At 41.6% G+C, this 15,902-nt stretch overlaps 2 protein-coding genes across 5 annotated transcripts in view; one reads left to right on the top strand and one right to left on the bottom strand.

The window, feature by feature from the left end:
• CPA6 (carboxypeptidase A6) overlaps positions 1–15,902 on the bottom strand; it is a 396,768-nt gene that overhangs the window by 100,273 nt on the left and 280,593 nt on the right. The gene's annotated exons all lie outside the window — the stretch shown is intronic.
• The window catches only part of PREX2 (phosphatidylinositol-3,4,5-trisphosphate dependent Rac exchange factor 2), a 110,045-nt gene that overhangs the window by 7,830 nt on the left and 86,313 nt on the right, over positions 1–15,902 (top strand). Inside the window, exon 1 of one of the 4 annotated variants that reach the window (XM_081013263.1) lies at positions 2,733–2,798. The exons of 1 other annotated variant lie outside the window; for it this stretch is intronic. Coding sequence is in view for 2 of the 3 variants with exons in the window: in XM_081013260.1 (XP_080869386.1) it covers positions 4,436–4,576 (141 nt within the window). In the remaining variant the exon portion in view is untranslated. Of the gene's footprint in view, positions 1–2,732; positions 2,799–3,923; positions 4,577–15,902 lie in introns of those variants that run through there. 2 more of the 4 variants (XM_081013260.1, XM_081013261.1) reach the window with 2 other exon arrangements.

Genomic DNA, 15,902 nt, shown 5'->3' with positions numbered 1-15,902 from the left:
TCAGTTTTATTCTGTGTATTGAGTCTCTGGCATAGAATGTATAATGGAAGAATAACTGAGATGAAGGGTAAACAAAATTCAACCAACCATTCAAGCTAAACCAAACAAGTTAAACCCAAACATACAGTTACAGATGTTGTTATTAACAGTTACATATCCCCTGCAGGGCAAAGCTAACATTCTGAAAAGATGGAATTTATCTTGGTCAGACTACAAAATCAGTTACAATAAATCTGAAATCCATCTGTAATACATAGCCCCATTTTGGTTTTAATGTTAAACAATAGCTTAGTGTTACATGAATGAGCAGTATCAAGCCTCAGGCTTGTGTTCTCCTCCCTCCCTTTTTGTCTTTAGTAACCCTGACGAGGAGACCAGAAACTATGTGTTCCTATTTTAAATTAAGCAGAGTTTGTCATTATGAACTGGGGTAGAAGAATGTGGACAGTTTAAAATATGGTTTGTTGAAACAAGCTGGAATCAAATAATGGTTTATGAGACTGACTTGCTAACACAAACTATAGTTTAAACCAAGGGTAGCTAAAGTAGCCTTCCAGTTGTTGTTGAAGTACAATTCCCACCATTAGCCATGCTATTTGTCGCTGATGGGAGCTGGAATTCAACACACCTGGAGAGCATCATATTGGCCACCTCTGGTTTAAACTAACCACAGTTCTTCCAGTTCAGACATCAGAGGCGACTTTAGTTACTTTAAAATAAAAGGCAGGTGCTTCCAGTACACCAAAGGAAGTGAGAAAGTGCAAGAGCACCACTGCTCATTCACATAATGCTGAACTATGGTTTCAGGGTTAGGTTCAAAACAGATTATAACCATGTAAACAGATGGAAAATAGTAGCAATATTTCCCCCACACACTTGCTGGTAGGAAGCAGATTCTAGCTCAGGCTGTGATAACCCCACCCTCCTTTCATGGGACTGTTGGTCTCCCATGAAAGTGAGTATTTTTGGAGAAGGGGGAGTTGGGGAGAAATTTCTTATATTTCTCAGGAGGGGTTTACCATCACTGACACTGGGCATAAAATGTATAATGGAAGGATAACTGAGATGAAGGGTAAACGATGTTCAACCAACCATTCAAGTTAAACCAAACAAGTTAAACCCAAACATACAGTTACAGATGTTGTTATTAACAATTATTAACAACCCATCACTGGGTTGCAGCAGGTTATAGCAGGTCGCTGTTTTAACTGGAAAACAAGCTTTGCCATTGCTTCAAAGAAGCAGAGACTGGAAAGTGTTGCTTCCTGAGAATGGTCCAATAGGATCAACACTCTAAAGTTTTTTAGTTGGGGCCTAGTTAGTGCTGAAACAACACCTAATATTGGTGTGCTTCCTGTTACTCCTTGTTGGACAGCTCCCCTTGTTATCTAAACTTCCAGATCACTGACTTGCTGGACAGCTCCTAGCAAGGCAGGATTTTGAGCCACATGGCAGGGGTAGCAGGAAGGGGACATTCCCTTGCAAAGACTTTTGGATTCAGCATCTGGGTAAGTCCAAAAACACATCCAGAAAAAGGAGTCTTTCCTAGGGCACAGCAAAGCTTTACCAGATGGAGACCATGTAATATGTATGAAGTTTGCCACCAAATGTGGGTGGGGTTATATAAAAAATTAACTACTGGTCTGGGGCCTTCAGCTAAAGGAAGGCAGAGGTAAATATTTATATGGATCCACCCATGTTTGGCAGCAGATTTTATACATGTTACATAGGAATATAGGCATATTTGATTTTTAAGAAAATATTTGTTTTGTGAATCAAAGAGAGTATCAACAAGATGTGTGTGTGTGGGGCGGATCAATATTGCGACCCAACACTAAGAAACTGCAGGTTCCATTATTAAAGAAAGGAAATAAACATTTTTTAATACAGTGGTACCTCGGGTTACATACACTTCAGGTTACATACGCTTCAGGTTACAGACTCCGCTAACACAGAAATAGTGCTTCAGGTTAAGAACTTTGCTTCAGGATAAGAACAGAAATTGTGCTCCGGAAGTGCGGCGGCAGCGGGAGGCCCCATTAGCTAAAGTGGTGCTTCAGGTTAAGTACAGTTTCAAGTTAAGAACGGACCTCCAGAACAAATTAAGTACTTAACCCGAGGTACCACTGTATAGGGCAATGCCCACATTACTTAAGCCAACATAGGCTGTCAAGCACTGAAATTCTAAACAACTGAAATATAATTTTCTTCCAAGTACTTCCCATATTTTGAACACTGCCTTGAGACACAGGTGGAGAACAATTAATAAACAATTACAATGATAGGTGTGTTTGCAACCCAAGGATATTGCAAGCAATGGGAATATCTGAACTTCAAGTAACTGTGTTGGTCATTTTTTAAATTTATGTGAAACACCTATATGCTGCCTGAAGTGCCAACATTCTCAAACCCTAGTCCAAGTGCTACAAAATCTCATAATGTACATCAAACAAACTCTCTTTTGCAAACAGCATGATCAAGATGCTTTGATAAGTACTGTCAAAGGCATTTACACACACACTAGTATCTTTACAGGAAAACTCCTCTTCTTCACAGGAGACAGTAGCTTCTCTGTACCCTGGCTCATGACACAATTTGTGATGGGGCTTTCTAAATCATACACACATTAAAGGAAAGAAAACAGAGGGTTTACTGTTCTTATTTTGTTGCCTTTTCTCTGGTGGCTCTCAAGCTTTCTTTTGAACTGCCCCTCCATTGCTTCCTATTGCGAGAGTCAGTAAAGTTTTAGCTCACCAACATACACTTGATGGGATAACAACATAGGGAAGTGTTCCATTGTAAGTATCTCAGTGAAAATTTGAATCCAATGTTTTACAAGCATGGCCAGGGCAATAGTAAACCTGTATTCTGTATACTAAATAGCTGCATATTTTTAAAATGCCAAGGGTGCCAGAGTGGAGCTTCAGTGACCTCATGTAATCAGAATGCAGGAGATGCTATAATTTTGCTAACATGCACATTTATTTATTTTTATTATTTTCTTAGTTTACAAAAGTGCGTGCATGGTCTCTTTTTCAGGTCGTGTTTTCTACAGATCGATTACACTTTCATAGGGACCTACTAGCATATACCAGAATGTAGACAGGCTCCATTCCACTACAGCAATGGAGGCAGACAACATACATTTGGATGTACATGCATAGGGCCCTGTGCAAATGTAATGCATGGAAGGCAGGTGTGCCAACAGGTGTGATCAAGCCCTACAGGTAGGCTGTACCTAAATTGGTCATCTGCACAAGGCTCCTGTGTTTGTTTGTTTGTTTGTTTTTTGACAAATGGATGTACAGCTATTATAAGCTGAATTCCTTATTTGTTGTGGCTTCTGCCATGAGAGGTACATCCAGTTTTAGATCAGCAAATTGCCAAATACCTTAGCTCAGGAGTGCCAGCTTGGCCCCACAACTGTGGGTGCCAGGGGCCATGGGGTGGCATGCAGTGTGCATGGCCCTAGCACCGAAATTTGTGGGTGCCCAGCTCCTTCATGGGAATTTTGTGGGTGGGCACCCAAAGCCCCAGGGAGTTGGCCCCTATGCCTCAACTAATTGATTGCATGATGCATGTACGGTGCTGTATACTAACCAGATTTGTATTTATATACTGTACAGCAATCCCTAATTATAGGTTCTGTGTGACTGTGTGCATGTGTGCATGCATTTACGAAAGCACACACATATACATTAGCATTTTTAATGATACTTATGTGGGGGTGAGTGGGAATGTGTGGGTAGGAGGCACGACCCGTGACTGGCTGTGAAACACAAAGAATAACAAACTCGGAGCCAGAATCTCAGCAGTCTAGCTCGTTTGGGACATTTTAAAGCCGCAGCCTCTCAACTGGGAGATCTCCAATTAGCCCCGAAACAAACTCCAAAAGCGCACAAGCTTGTGTGTGAAACAAGCAGTTGCTGGCACGCAACCGTTTCCCAAGGTTGTGCTTCCTTTGCTTTTCGCTGAGATTTGGCGCAGGCGAGGGAAAGGGGTCGGAGTCACATGGATACAAAGCTTTTGATTAATGTCCAGGCGCTGCTGCTGCTGCTGCTTGAAGTCTCCAAATCTCCCCACAGCCATACAAAGAGAGCCGAGAGCTGGTGACCACTCGCACTTCCTTCAGGCTGGGTCCCTCTTCCTGACTGGGAAAGGACACTTGAGAGAGAGGGAGAGAGAGGCGAGGGGTGGAGGGAGCGAAGCTGCTCCTCCACAGCTGGGATAGTGAGGGGAGCCCACAGAAGCGAACTCCGGCCTCGCCATGAGACGGAGCGGGCTCTTTTGTTGTGGTCTTTTCTGAACCCCTGAGGGAATTTCCCCGCCTTTTTCCTCCCCTGTCCTGCCGGCCGCCTCGCCAAACACGAGAAGGAGCCGAGGGGAGGAAAGTTTCGAAAGCGGTTCTTTCGGGGGTGGCGGTGGATAGGACACAATGACCGAAGAAAGCAAAGGGGAAGGGAAAGGAGAGAGCGGGAAAGACCCCGAGAAGCAGCTGCGCCTCCGGGTGTGCGTTTTGAATGAGCTGCTGAAGACGGAGCGCGACTATGTGGCCACTCTGGAGTTTCTGGTGTCGGTGAGTTGCCCGCCCCTCCCCCCTCGACGCTTCTTCGCCTTCGCGCGGGGCTCCTCGGGCGCCTCGTCCTGAACTTCTTGTGCACAAACAACCAGCCTGCTCCTCTCTCTCCCCCTCCTCTCCCCATTTTCACCCCTTGCCAAGTTTGCCAGTAGAGAGGAGGGGGAAGGGAATGGTTTTCCTAGAGGAACGCAAAAGCTTTGGGGACCAAGTAGAAGAAAAAAAGAGAGAAGTTTTGAGGCGAATTCCTGGTGATCCAGGTCTCTTTGTAAAGCCATGTTGTGGTTTTTCCTCCTTAGAGGAGAAAATGGGGGGTGGGGGGTGTATTTTCCTCAGCTGATTTTAAGCATGTTGCTTTTGTGTTGAAGAGGTGATGGAGCTAACATTTCAAACAAACAAACTTCCTCTCTGGGCACAGACATTGAAAAGTAGTGAGTGCTGTTTGCCTCAGGTACATTTGGGGGGATATTAACTGTTGGAAGTTTAGAGTTTGGTCTCCTAAGGCGCCACAGTCTCTGTATTTACAATAATCCTTGTAACACAGTATTCTGGCAGGGGGTAAAAGAGAGAGAGAGAGAGGCGCACACACAAGCAAAAAGGGGGGGGGGATGCTTGATCTATAGCAGCTGTTCAATATTAAAGCCACATGTAGCATTTGCCCCTTCTCCCCACGCCTTGACATCCTTCTATTCAAAATTTTATTTTGGTAATAAGTTGGTGACCCATGATTGAAATGACTATGAATTGCACAGCTGTAAAGGTAACACACCTTTTATATAGGGCCGAATTCAGTGTAAAAGAAGAAGCTTTTGCATTTGGATGAAGCAGACTTCTAAAAGAAACAGGTAGAACTTCCTGTGAAGGATCATAAACGCAAACATCTCTATATTACCTCCTGGCTTAATTTACACATTTATTGGCGGCATCACTTAAGAAGCTTTTGGGATAAACAAATCTCAAGTTGTCTGCTTAGTTTTGTGGAGTGCCTGTCATAATACCCCTCACATTTCTCTTTCTCTTCTCCCCCTTCTCATCCTGAGGGGGAAATCTTTCAAACAGCAAACTTCCTGCTTAGTTTTCTGAGATCTGTGAACTTTATCAAGCAAGAGAAAACCCTCAGCTTGGCTTTTGGCAAGAAGACCAACAGTAGAGAGTAACATACTATACCGTGTTTTGTCATTCAGCTTCTGTTTTACACAAAATATAGTTGTTAAAGTATTTTTTGCTCCTTATCTGATGCACTTGGAATTTGCTTTAAAAAGTGTCAACAAGTTGAAAACTCCTGAGATCTTGTTTCGTCTGTATTTTTAATACAATATTGGTCATTCCTGAAAAATAAAGCTGTTGACACAAATACTACATCTTAGTTCAGGCTGCGGAGGGTGATGGTGGTGCAATCTTTGGGTTGAATAAAATTTAAGTTGCATTTAACACCTGTGAAGATTGGGATGTGTGCAGGCTAGCTGGAGTTTCAAGCTAAGGCTCTGGTAAAAAATGGAAGTGTGCAGTGCCTATATATTCCAGTGGGATTTGTGTGCATGTAAGGTTGTCCTGCCAACCTAGCAGTTCGAAAGCACGTCAAAGTGCAAGTAGATAAATAGGTACCGCTCCGGCAGGAAGGTAAACGGTGTTTTCGTGTGCTGCTCTGGTTCGCCAGAAGCGGCTTAGTCATGCTGGCCACATGACCTGGAAGCTGTACGCCAGCTCCCTCAGCCAATAAAGTGAGATGAGCACCGCAACCCCAGAGTCGGCCACGACTGGACCTAATGGTCAGGTGTCCCTTTACACCTTTACCTTTTTAAGCTTGTCCAGGACAGTGTTCCAATGTGAGTGAACTCCGCATTGTTTACCTACAATAGCTCAATCATAGAACACAGGCCTTGCATTCAGAAGGCCCCAGGCACTGGTGGAGGAAGGGCGGTGTGGTGGGTGTGGCCCTGGGATGCTCGCCCTGCCCCCCGGTGCACAGCATGTGTACTACTCCAGGTGCCGGAGTAGCTAGCTCCACCTCTGGCCCCAGGTTCAAGGCCTGGCATCAATTTAAATAAATAAGCAAAAGGCAATAGGTAGCAGGTGACTTGAATGCCCTCAGGTGATACCCTAGAGAGTTGCTGCCAATCAGAGTAGACAATACTGGGTCAGATGGTCAAGTACTGTGACCTAGTGAACTGGACCTTGGAATTAACTTCTCTTATTAGTTAGATAATGTGGAAACTTGCAAAGAAACAGAACTCTGTTGCAGGGAATCCCTGAAGTACTTTTTAGGTGGGGAAACTCAAGATGTTCTAATATTACATGAAAAATTAAATTCAAATTTCCTGAAAATACAGTTTATGAATATTACACAAATGTGAAAGAATGGCGGTGCTGATGGCCTAGACATTCTTATGCATATGACCTCTGCAACAGTGGGGTTTTTGGATTGTTGCCTTGGTCTGTCATTTTCTTCTTGATCTCATTGTGAGACTACAGCTGCCATGCTGTGCACATTTACATGAAAGTAAGTCCCACTAAGCACTATGGGATTTAGTAATGAGTAAACATGCATAGGAATAGGATTATAATTCATTTTCCTTTGGGTGCTAGTAGCTGCCAGCTATTGCTAGGAGGGCACAGGGTACATAGGTTGGGCAAAACCATATGCATACAATAATGCATTAATACGGACATAAGAAGAGCACTGCTAGATCAGACTAAATTTCCATCTAGTCCTGCATAGTGTTCCCACAGCGACCAACTAGATCCTTATGGGAAGCTGCAAGCAGGAGATGAGTGCAGTAGTAGCACTCTCCCACTTGTGATACCAGGTAACAAATGTTCAGAAGCATGCTGCCTTTGGTACTGGATCCATCTTGACTAGTAGCTACTGATAGTCTTATCTGTTAATTTGTATAATCACCTTTAAAACCATCCATGTTGATAGTCACCACCACATCTTGTAGTGTGAATTCCATAGCTGAATGTGCACTATGGAAGTCTCCCACTGTTTAGCTTCACTGGATAACCCTGGCTCCCAGTGTTATTAGAAGGGAGGAAAAGGTCTCTCTTTCCACTTTCTTCACAGTATGCATCGTTTTATACACCACAAATATGTTTATGCAAAAAAGAGATGCAAACACAGTTGCCTTTCCTCAGAGGAAGTTGCTCCATCCCTTTGATCATTTTAGTTGCCCTTTTCTGCACATTTTCCATCTCTGCAAGCACATTTTTGAGGTTTGGTGGCCATAACTGTACACAGTTCTAAGTATGGTCACACAGTAGATTTGTATAAGTGTATAATAAATACCACATTAGGTAAAAAAATAATTGTGCAAAAATTGAGATTTCTGTTGAAGTGGTGAGTGAACTCTGGAGAAGCCTAGGAGAAATTATTTGATATGCTGTTCTTTTTGATGTTTGAAATTAATCTTCAGGCTATTGCTGATTTCTCTGTGGTTCAACAACATCAAAGGAACTTGGGTTTCCTAAAAGTTTGTTCAGTACAACAGATGATGCACTTCCCATTACAAGAGGCTGAAAGACTTTTTATTCTTTGGGCCTATCTTCGAAATCTTTACACCAGCCAGGAAATATTTTACATAGTCCAGACAGTGACAATGACATTTCAGCTCATTTAGGGGACAAAACTAAAAACCACAGGAAGTCTGTTAAACAACCCAAAGGTAATCCAGTAGCCAAGCAGGATCCATGCAAAGGATCAGTGATCACACTCACACTAACATATAATTTGCTCTGATGTCATAGAAAAAAATAATTATGTATGAAAGATGGAGAATCAAGGAAAGGTCAGAGGCAGGGAAGGAACAGAAAAGCCTAAACAGCAATCTGACTTGGACACTCTGCATAAAAGAAGGAAGATCAGAACCTCTTTCTCTCTCTCTATGTTTGCACCACCTATTTATTTCCCACAAATAAAGAGCTCCATCCCTACTTGCCCCCAAAGGTTTTGCTACTTCTCTTTTGTGACCACATCTGCAAAGAGAAGTAGAATTATATACATAAGGAATGATTCCAGTTTAGGATGCTCACTCATAAAAAGATCCACTGAACTAGAGCTTTCCCAGCCCTCTGATTTGTCCTGCTGCTATATAGCAGCCCTTTGTTGAGTCCAGTGTTATTATCTCAGAAGCTATATCAGGGGGCTGCTGGTTTTGAAACAGTGGCTCTGGTAGCTGCTGATCAAAGATAGTTCTGAACACCCCTAGTTCTTTGATGGTCATATACATTTCCATGTTAAACCTAGATTCTTATCAAAGGAACTGTTTTCATAGAGCCCCAAGGTCTTCCTTTGGTACTATATTTTCCTGCCTTGATGGATCCCATCTACTTTCATCATGGAGCCTTTCCAGCCTCTCTAATTCCCCAGTTTTCATTCTTGTTCTCTTGCCTCAGAATGAAATTCCAACTTCAATCTTGGCTCTGACAATGGAATTTGGACAAATTATGTGGGGGGTTGCCTGGTTCAGCCACCATTATATACTGATTCTCCAGATTGCAACTGAACTTTGGCCATTGACTTCAACATAGGTCAAGTTTTCCAGAGCATCTTGTGCTGCAATACTAAGGCAGAGACGGTGACTATTGAATTAATATACCGGAGGTAATTAAGGCTCTTCAAAGCAAAGACTTGCTTAGACTGAAAAGCTGAAAGCATGATAACATCAACACACATCCAGTCCCGAGACACAGTAAACAGGAAATAAAAATAAAGTAAACATTGAAGTCTTAGCTCTAAAAGTTAAAAATGCTCATCCAGGATTTAGAGCTATATCTGTAACATATATCTAAAGTTTAGATGATAAGATTTCACATTAACTGGCAGCAGTTCTAGAGGAATAGCTGTCTGTCTCAGAAAAACATTCCTGTGTTGCTTTAAAGACGTTGTTCTCTATCTATCTGAATATTTGTCTGTCTGTCTAGTACAACCTAGCTCTTTCTCATTCTTCTTGACCTAGGAAAAGCCCTGCCACAGGTCTGTTTGGGAGCCCTGACAGGGAGCTGTATAAACACTTCTTAATAAATGAGCTGTTAACAATGCTTATGTGGAGATTTAAAACAAGGGACCAGCATCTTATAAATTTATTCTTATATAAATCTCATAATTTTTAGGATTGTTATTTTTATTGTTAACTGGACAAACTTATTTTTCTTATTCACATTTTTATCTTTGAATTCAATTATTAATCTATATTATTCTTGAGTCAAAATCATGTAACCTACAAAATAGAAGATATAACACTGTACTCAGTTGCTGTCCCAATAGTTCAACCATTGATCATTTGTTGAAATGTACCTAGTGGCAATAAACTTATACTATAAAGAGGTGATCCAGTCAACATAGTATACCTGGACTTACAAAAAAGCTTTCAATAAAGTTGCTCACCAAAGACTCCTGAGTAAGCTTAGCAGTCAAGAAATAAGAGAAGTCCTCTTGTGGATCACAAATTGGTTAAGTTTCATGAGCAAAGAACAGTTCTCTGAATGTAGAGAAGTAGAAAGTGAAGCCCTCCCCCCAAATCGATACTGTGACCTGTGCTTTTTAACTTGTTCATAAATGAGCTAGAGTTAGGAGTGAGCAGTGAGGTAGCTAAGTTTACTGATGGTAGTAAATTGTTCAGGGTTGTTAAAAAACAAAGAGATTGCAAAGAGCTCCAAAAGGACCTAGCTAAACTGAGTAAATGAGCTGTGAAATGGCAAATGCAATTTAATGTAAACAAGTGTAAAGTGAAATGTTAATTTCACATACACACTGATGGGGTCTGAATTGGCAGTGACAGACCAGGAATGATACTTTGGGTTGTAGTAGGTAGCTCAATGAAGATTTTGATCCAGTGCATGGTGGCCATGAAAAAGGCAAATTCCATGCTAGGGATCATTAGGAAAGGAATTGAAAATAAGTCTTCCAGTATCATAATTCTGTTATACCATAATTCTGTGGAGTACTGTGTGCAGTTCTGGTCACCTCACCTCAACCAAAATTATCAAGGGGATGCAGTGAATCCCTTATGAAGAAAGGTTGCAATGTTTGGGGCTTTTAGCTTAGAGAAAAGGTGACTAAGAGATGACATGATATAAGTGTATAAAATTATGCATGGAATGGAGAAAGTGAACAGTCCCCCGCCTCTCATAACACTAGAGCTTGCATACATCCAATGAAGCTAAATGCTTGAAGATTAAAGGTAAAGGGACCCCTGACCATTAGGTCCAGTCGTGACCGACTCTGGGGTTGCGGCACACATCTCGCTTTATCGGCCGAGGGAGCCGGCGTACAGCTTCCGGGTCATGTGGCCAGAATGACTAAGCCACTTTTGGCGAACCAGAGCTGCACACAGAAACGCCGTTTACCTTCCCACCAGAGTGGTACCTATTTATCTACTTGCACTTTGACGTGCTTTTGAACTGCTAGGTTGGCAGGAGTAGGGACCAAGCAACGGGAGCTCACCCCGTCATGGGGATTCGAACCGCTGACCTTCTGATCGGCAAGTCCTAGGCTCTGTGGTTTAACCCACAGCGCCACCCACTGGAAGATTAAGGACAGATAAAAGGAAGCATTTCTTCATGCAGTGCTGGAACTCTCAGGAGGCAGGGAGGGCCACCAGCAAAAATGGCTTTCAAAGAGGATTAGGAGAGGGCTATCAAAGGCTACTGGCCATGATGGCTCTGCTCTGCCTCCACAGTTGGAGGCATCAATGTTCCTGGGTGCTACTTGCTGGAAACTGCAGGAGGAGAGAGTGCTCTTGTGCTGAAATCCTGTTTGCTGGTTTCTCACATTGTTAGGCATTGTGAGAACAGGATGTTGGGCTGGATGGGCTGCTGATCCAGCAGACTGTGCCTATGCTCTTAATTCAGGTTTGTCTTGATTTGTGATGGTGTTTTCCTCTGGCTGCTAGCCTGCCTTGCGTGTGAGTTTTTCCTTCTTCCCAGGCAAACCTACCTTTGTGCATTGAATCAGGAGGCACAGGAAACTACAACCCCCCTGCAGGAAATACTGTTCCTTTGAAAGCTTAGAAGTGCCCAGGCCATTTAAGGATGAAGACTGTTTCTAGCAAGCACCCGCTCCTGCTGGTTCTGCTGACACTACGGTGGGAGGCCTTCCATCAAGTCCTGAATGTTGTCACTGCTAGGTGAATGGGGAGGGAGGGCAGCGAGGTCCAAGGTGCTTATACAAAAAGAGAAACAGGAGAAATAAGATATTCTGACTCTGTATGATGAGGTCCAAGCATCAGAGCTTGCCTCAGAAAAACACACACATTGTTTTCAATTAAAAACAAAGTCTTGTTTGCTGAGCCCAGTTCCAGGTCAAGCTATAGGGAATTTGCTCATCACTAGATTCAAGAGAAAAGGGTCTCAGAAACCTCTGCTGTTTTGTTCTTATGATGTAGTGTACAGATTTAGGCAGGGAATCAGAGGTGTGTTGTTCAGGGACCCTCATCTACAGATCATAGCATCCAGCAGCAGGTTGCAAGCACAGCATTACACATAGAAGGATGTGCATGTTGACCTGTGAAACATGTTATCTGTGCTGGGTTGGGGAGCTTGAGAAGGTATGGTAAGTTCAGAGCAGGAGGGTAATCCACAATATTGGAGGAACACTTTGGCACTATTTTTAACACAAAAATGGACGACCGAATTAAAGAAATGCAATGTGTTTCTTGACCTCTCAAGTTTCCCCCCAGTCTATGTCAACACAAGGTAACCAGGGATCTAAATTTAGATTTCTTGCATGTTAGTTATCTTAACTGTGTTCCATATCTCACTTCCAAATGGCTTGTATTTTATTCATTGAAAAAGTATTAATCAAATATATAGTACGGTAATTTGTGACTTTTTAATGGCTAAGAAAGCTGCACAGTGTGTTGTGGAATTTTTTTAATGGGAAGGGGAAAGACTTCAGCTGGCTGTGCTTTTTGATAAGGTTGTGCGATTTCCTTTTCCTCTGCTCTCTAACACACCACTTGTATGGCTGATGCATCATATAAAGTCAAAAGGAAGCTGAGACACAATTACCATAGAAAGTCAAAATCACTTCCATTCACTTCCAGTTTCTGCTGTTTTTGTCTACTCTGTTACAAAGTGAGGAAAACAGTGAATGGTTACTTAGTGACTAAGAATTAAATATCAATAGCACCACCTGCATTCTTTATAAGGTAGAATACTTATTTTTGATGTACATGCAAGAAAACAAAAGAAAATTGAATGCATTTTATTTGCAGGAAATTATTTTCAGACTTCTGTAGTTCATCCAATAGCTGTCAAACATTTAAAAAATCCAGACACTCAAGAAGAGTAGTAAATGAAGTATTTTGTTGTAATAATTAAACATTTTAACACATCAAATCTACAGATTTCACAATGTCAATTCATTTATTTAATTTAAGCACAAGTTCAGAGTCAAATTTATGCAGTTTGATTTTTTCACTTGCAATTCAGCAAAAAAGAAGTGATGAATTGAGTGAGAATATGAAAGTTGTAACTAATGCAACATATGTTTAGAACTTGTTAGAATTTGTATTATTCAATGTAGAAAATGCAGGATGTGGTGATTAATTTTTCAATTTATTAGAATTTGCAAATAGAAAAAGAAAGGGAGAAAGCAAACTAGGAGTTTGAATGAATAATTATGAGACATGCATGAACCATGTTAAAACTGTGACAGTATTAGATCCAAAAAGAATGAATACTGTATGAAAGAGAAATTAACAATGCAGTTACTAGCCCCATTGAATGTAGTGTGGATTCCCAGAGAGAAGATTGCAACTGCTTTGATCCTCCTGTGGTTGGGCTTGCTGATCGGAAGATCATTGATTCAAATCTGCCCGACAGGGTGAGCTCTAGTTGCTCTGTCTCAGCTTCTGCCAACCTAGCAGTTCGAAATCATACCTGTGCAAGTAGATAAGTAGGTTCCACTGTGACAGGAAGATAAATGGCATTTCCATGTGCTCTGGCTTCCGTCACGGTGTTCTCTTGTGCCAGAAACAGTTTAGTTATGCTGGTCACATGACCTGGAAAGCTGTGGACCAGTTCCCTTGGCCTGAAGCAAGATGAGCGCCACACCTCATAGTCACCTTTGACTGGACTTAACTGTCCAGGAGTCCTTTACCTTTTTTACTTCTATCTGCTGCTGCATTACTGTGAGTTAAGCCATGGTTTGACTTAGCGTTGCATCCAAAGTTGCTCCAGACAAACCATGAGTTGTAGCCAAGGTTTGTTGTGTGGCATACCACTTGTGGTTTGTGTCAGGGAGACAAACCATGAGCCTGGGTTCAGATGTAATGCTAAGCCAAACCATGGCTTAGCTCGTGGTGTCATGAGTCCTGTGGTAATGCCATGAAGAGAATGGTTGGATCCTGAGGAGGAATAGAACTCAGAAACTTGGAGCTGGTTGACCCTGGGGAGGGTCAGTATCTGTAGCTTTTAAAGCTCTAGGGCACCAATCTTCTTCAGTCTGTAGCACCCAGGTTTCCAGTTCTGTTTTATAATTGGCAGGGGTGGAAACAATACTCCCACATAATAACTTGCTACTACTGAACTGATCAAGCTACATACAGTTGCTTTGTCAGAGGCAAGACCTAAAACTTTAACAGATGGTAAATACTGTCTGGCATCTACTTTCCATGCGATGCCAGGATTGAAACTGAAATTGAGGTGCCATAGTCCTGATTATTTAATGAAACTCCTATGCAGTCCTATACCTCCGGGTATAAGGCGGTATATAAATTCAATAAAATAAAGGCTAGAGACTCTTTTTTGTGCCAAGTACTAACAACATAAGAGAGGCTTGTGACTTTTTCTTTTTGTGTGTGTATATTCACACAACTGCAGATGTGATCAGGTTGACTTGAAAACAAGGGAAGGGATTTTTCCTGTTATTTTTGTTCTAATGTTTAGAGTTTGTACTCTAAACTATGGCTGTTTTCTTCAGATAGATGAATAAAGAAAAAACAATTTTCCGTTTATTTTTATTTACTGCCATGCTGGCAATTTATCTTGAAACCAATTCAACAGCACACAAATGGATGTTTCTTGGGTGTTTTTAGGAAAACTAAATTATTGATCTTTCATTTTAAAATAATGGCTATTAATATAAATAGGTGCACTGTGTGAAACCCAAACAATTTCTATGTATTGTTTTCTAAATGCAGAAGAAGTATTCTACCACTACCACTGCAGAGAACAGAAAGGTTTCCAAAGCATCCTGGGGTGACCACCAGACACAGCAACTGCTAATGCAAATAAATGGTCATATGGCACTTAATGAAATGATTGGTTGCACTAAAAAGATCTAAAAGAGAAATTTTGATAAATTAGCTTGTCATGAGTCCAGTTAAATATGATGGGTGGAGGAACAAATGGACTTAAAGTACACTTACACCACAGGGCATTTGAGGCCCAGACTAGGGAATGATTACAGTGCAAAACCTGGTCTTAACACATACTTTGTTCACTATCTTCCATCTTACAGCCTTGGATTCAAACAGAAATCAAACATTGCTCTGTCTCTCTCTCCAGCTTGCTCTTTTGCCTATAGTTCACATTAATGCAACTCTGTGCCCTCAAGTCTGGCTTTGTCTGTTGAGGGAGACCCATTTGCTTTCTCACACTGAGCCCCTTAATCCTCCTCACCTCACCAGGAAGCTAGTTTGGCTATTCCAGGAATTAGAGTGCTTGATTACCTGTTAAGGTTTGCTGGATGCAAGGATTAGAGGGGCATGACATATGACTTAACACCCTGCCTCCCCCCCCCCCAACTCATAACAGTATATCCCATTCCACCTTCCATGCTTAAAACATCCCTATTTCAATAGTTCTTTGTGTATGCTTAGCAACATTTTTATTCTTTAAAAGTGTTTGTTTGACACCCCCCCCCAAAAGCCCAACCCTTTCAGTTTCCTTTTCCTTTTCCTATTTTGTTAACCTTCAGTGATTCCTTGTTCTATGGAACCCAGTGTGTGCAATTTCTTAGCCTTTATCAGCCTACTATGTTACATTCCTTTCCATTCCAAAGTTATGAAGAGTTACATATTTAATAATTGTACGTATGAAAAATGGTTGCCCATTGCTTTTACCTTTGAACAACTTATGGTTTGTTGACACACTAGAAAAGATATTGTAGTTTGCAATATGATCATGAATCACTTAACAAGAGGCTTGCTTTTGTAGCTTTATAATATTGCTTCTGAAAGCAAGCCTTTGTCAGAACAATGTAAGTCAAAGCTTATATTTGCCAAAGACAGATTATAAGTCTGTGGAACTGACAATAATAGTTAAAAATAAAGATAGTGGATGTATTTTCTTCATAAAGTTCTGAGATCTTATGCACACAGAA

The sequence above is a fragment of the Podarcis pityusensis genome, assembly GCF_964106645.2.
Source record: "Podarcis pityusensis genome assembly, chromosome: 7".
Lineage (NCBI taxonomy): Eukaryota > Metazoa > Chordata > Lepidosauria > Squamata > Lacertidae > Podarcis > Podarcis pityusensis.
Note: the sequence above shows the minus strand (reverse complement) of the source record. Positions and strands in the feature narration are given on the sequence as shown.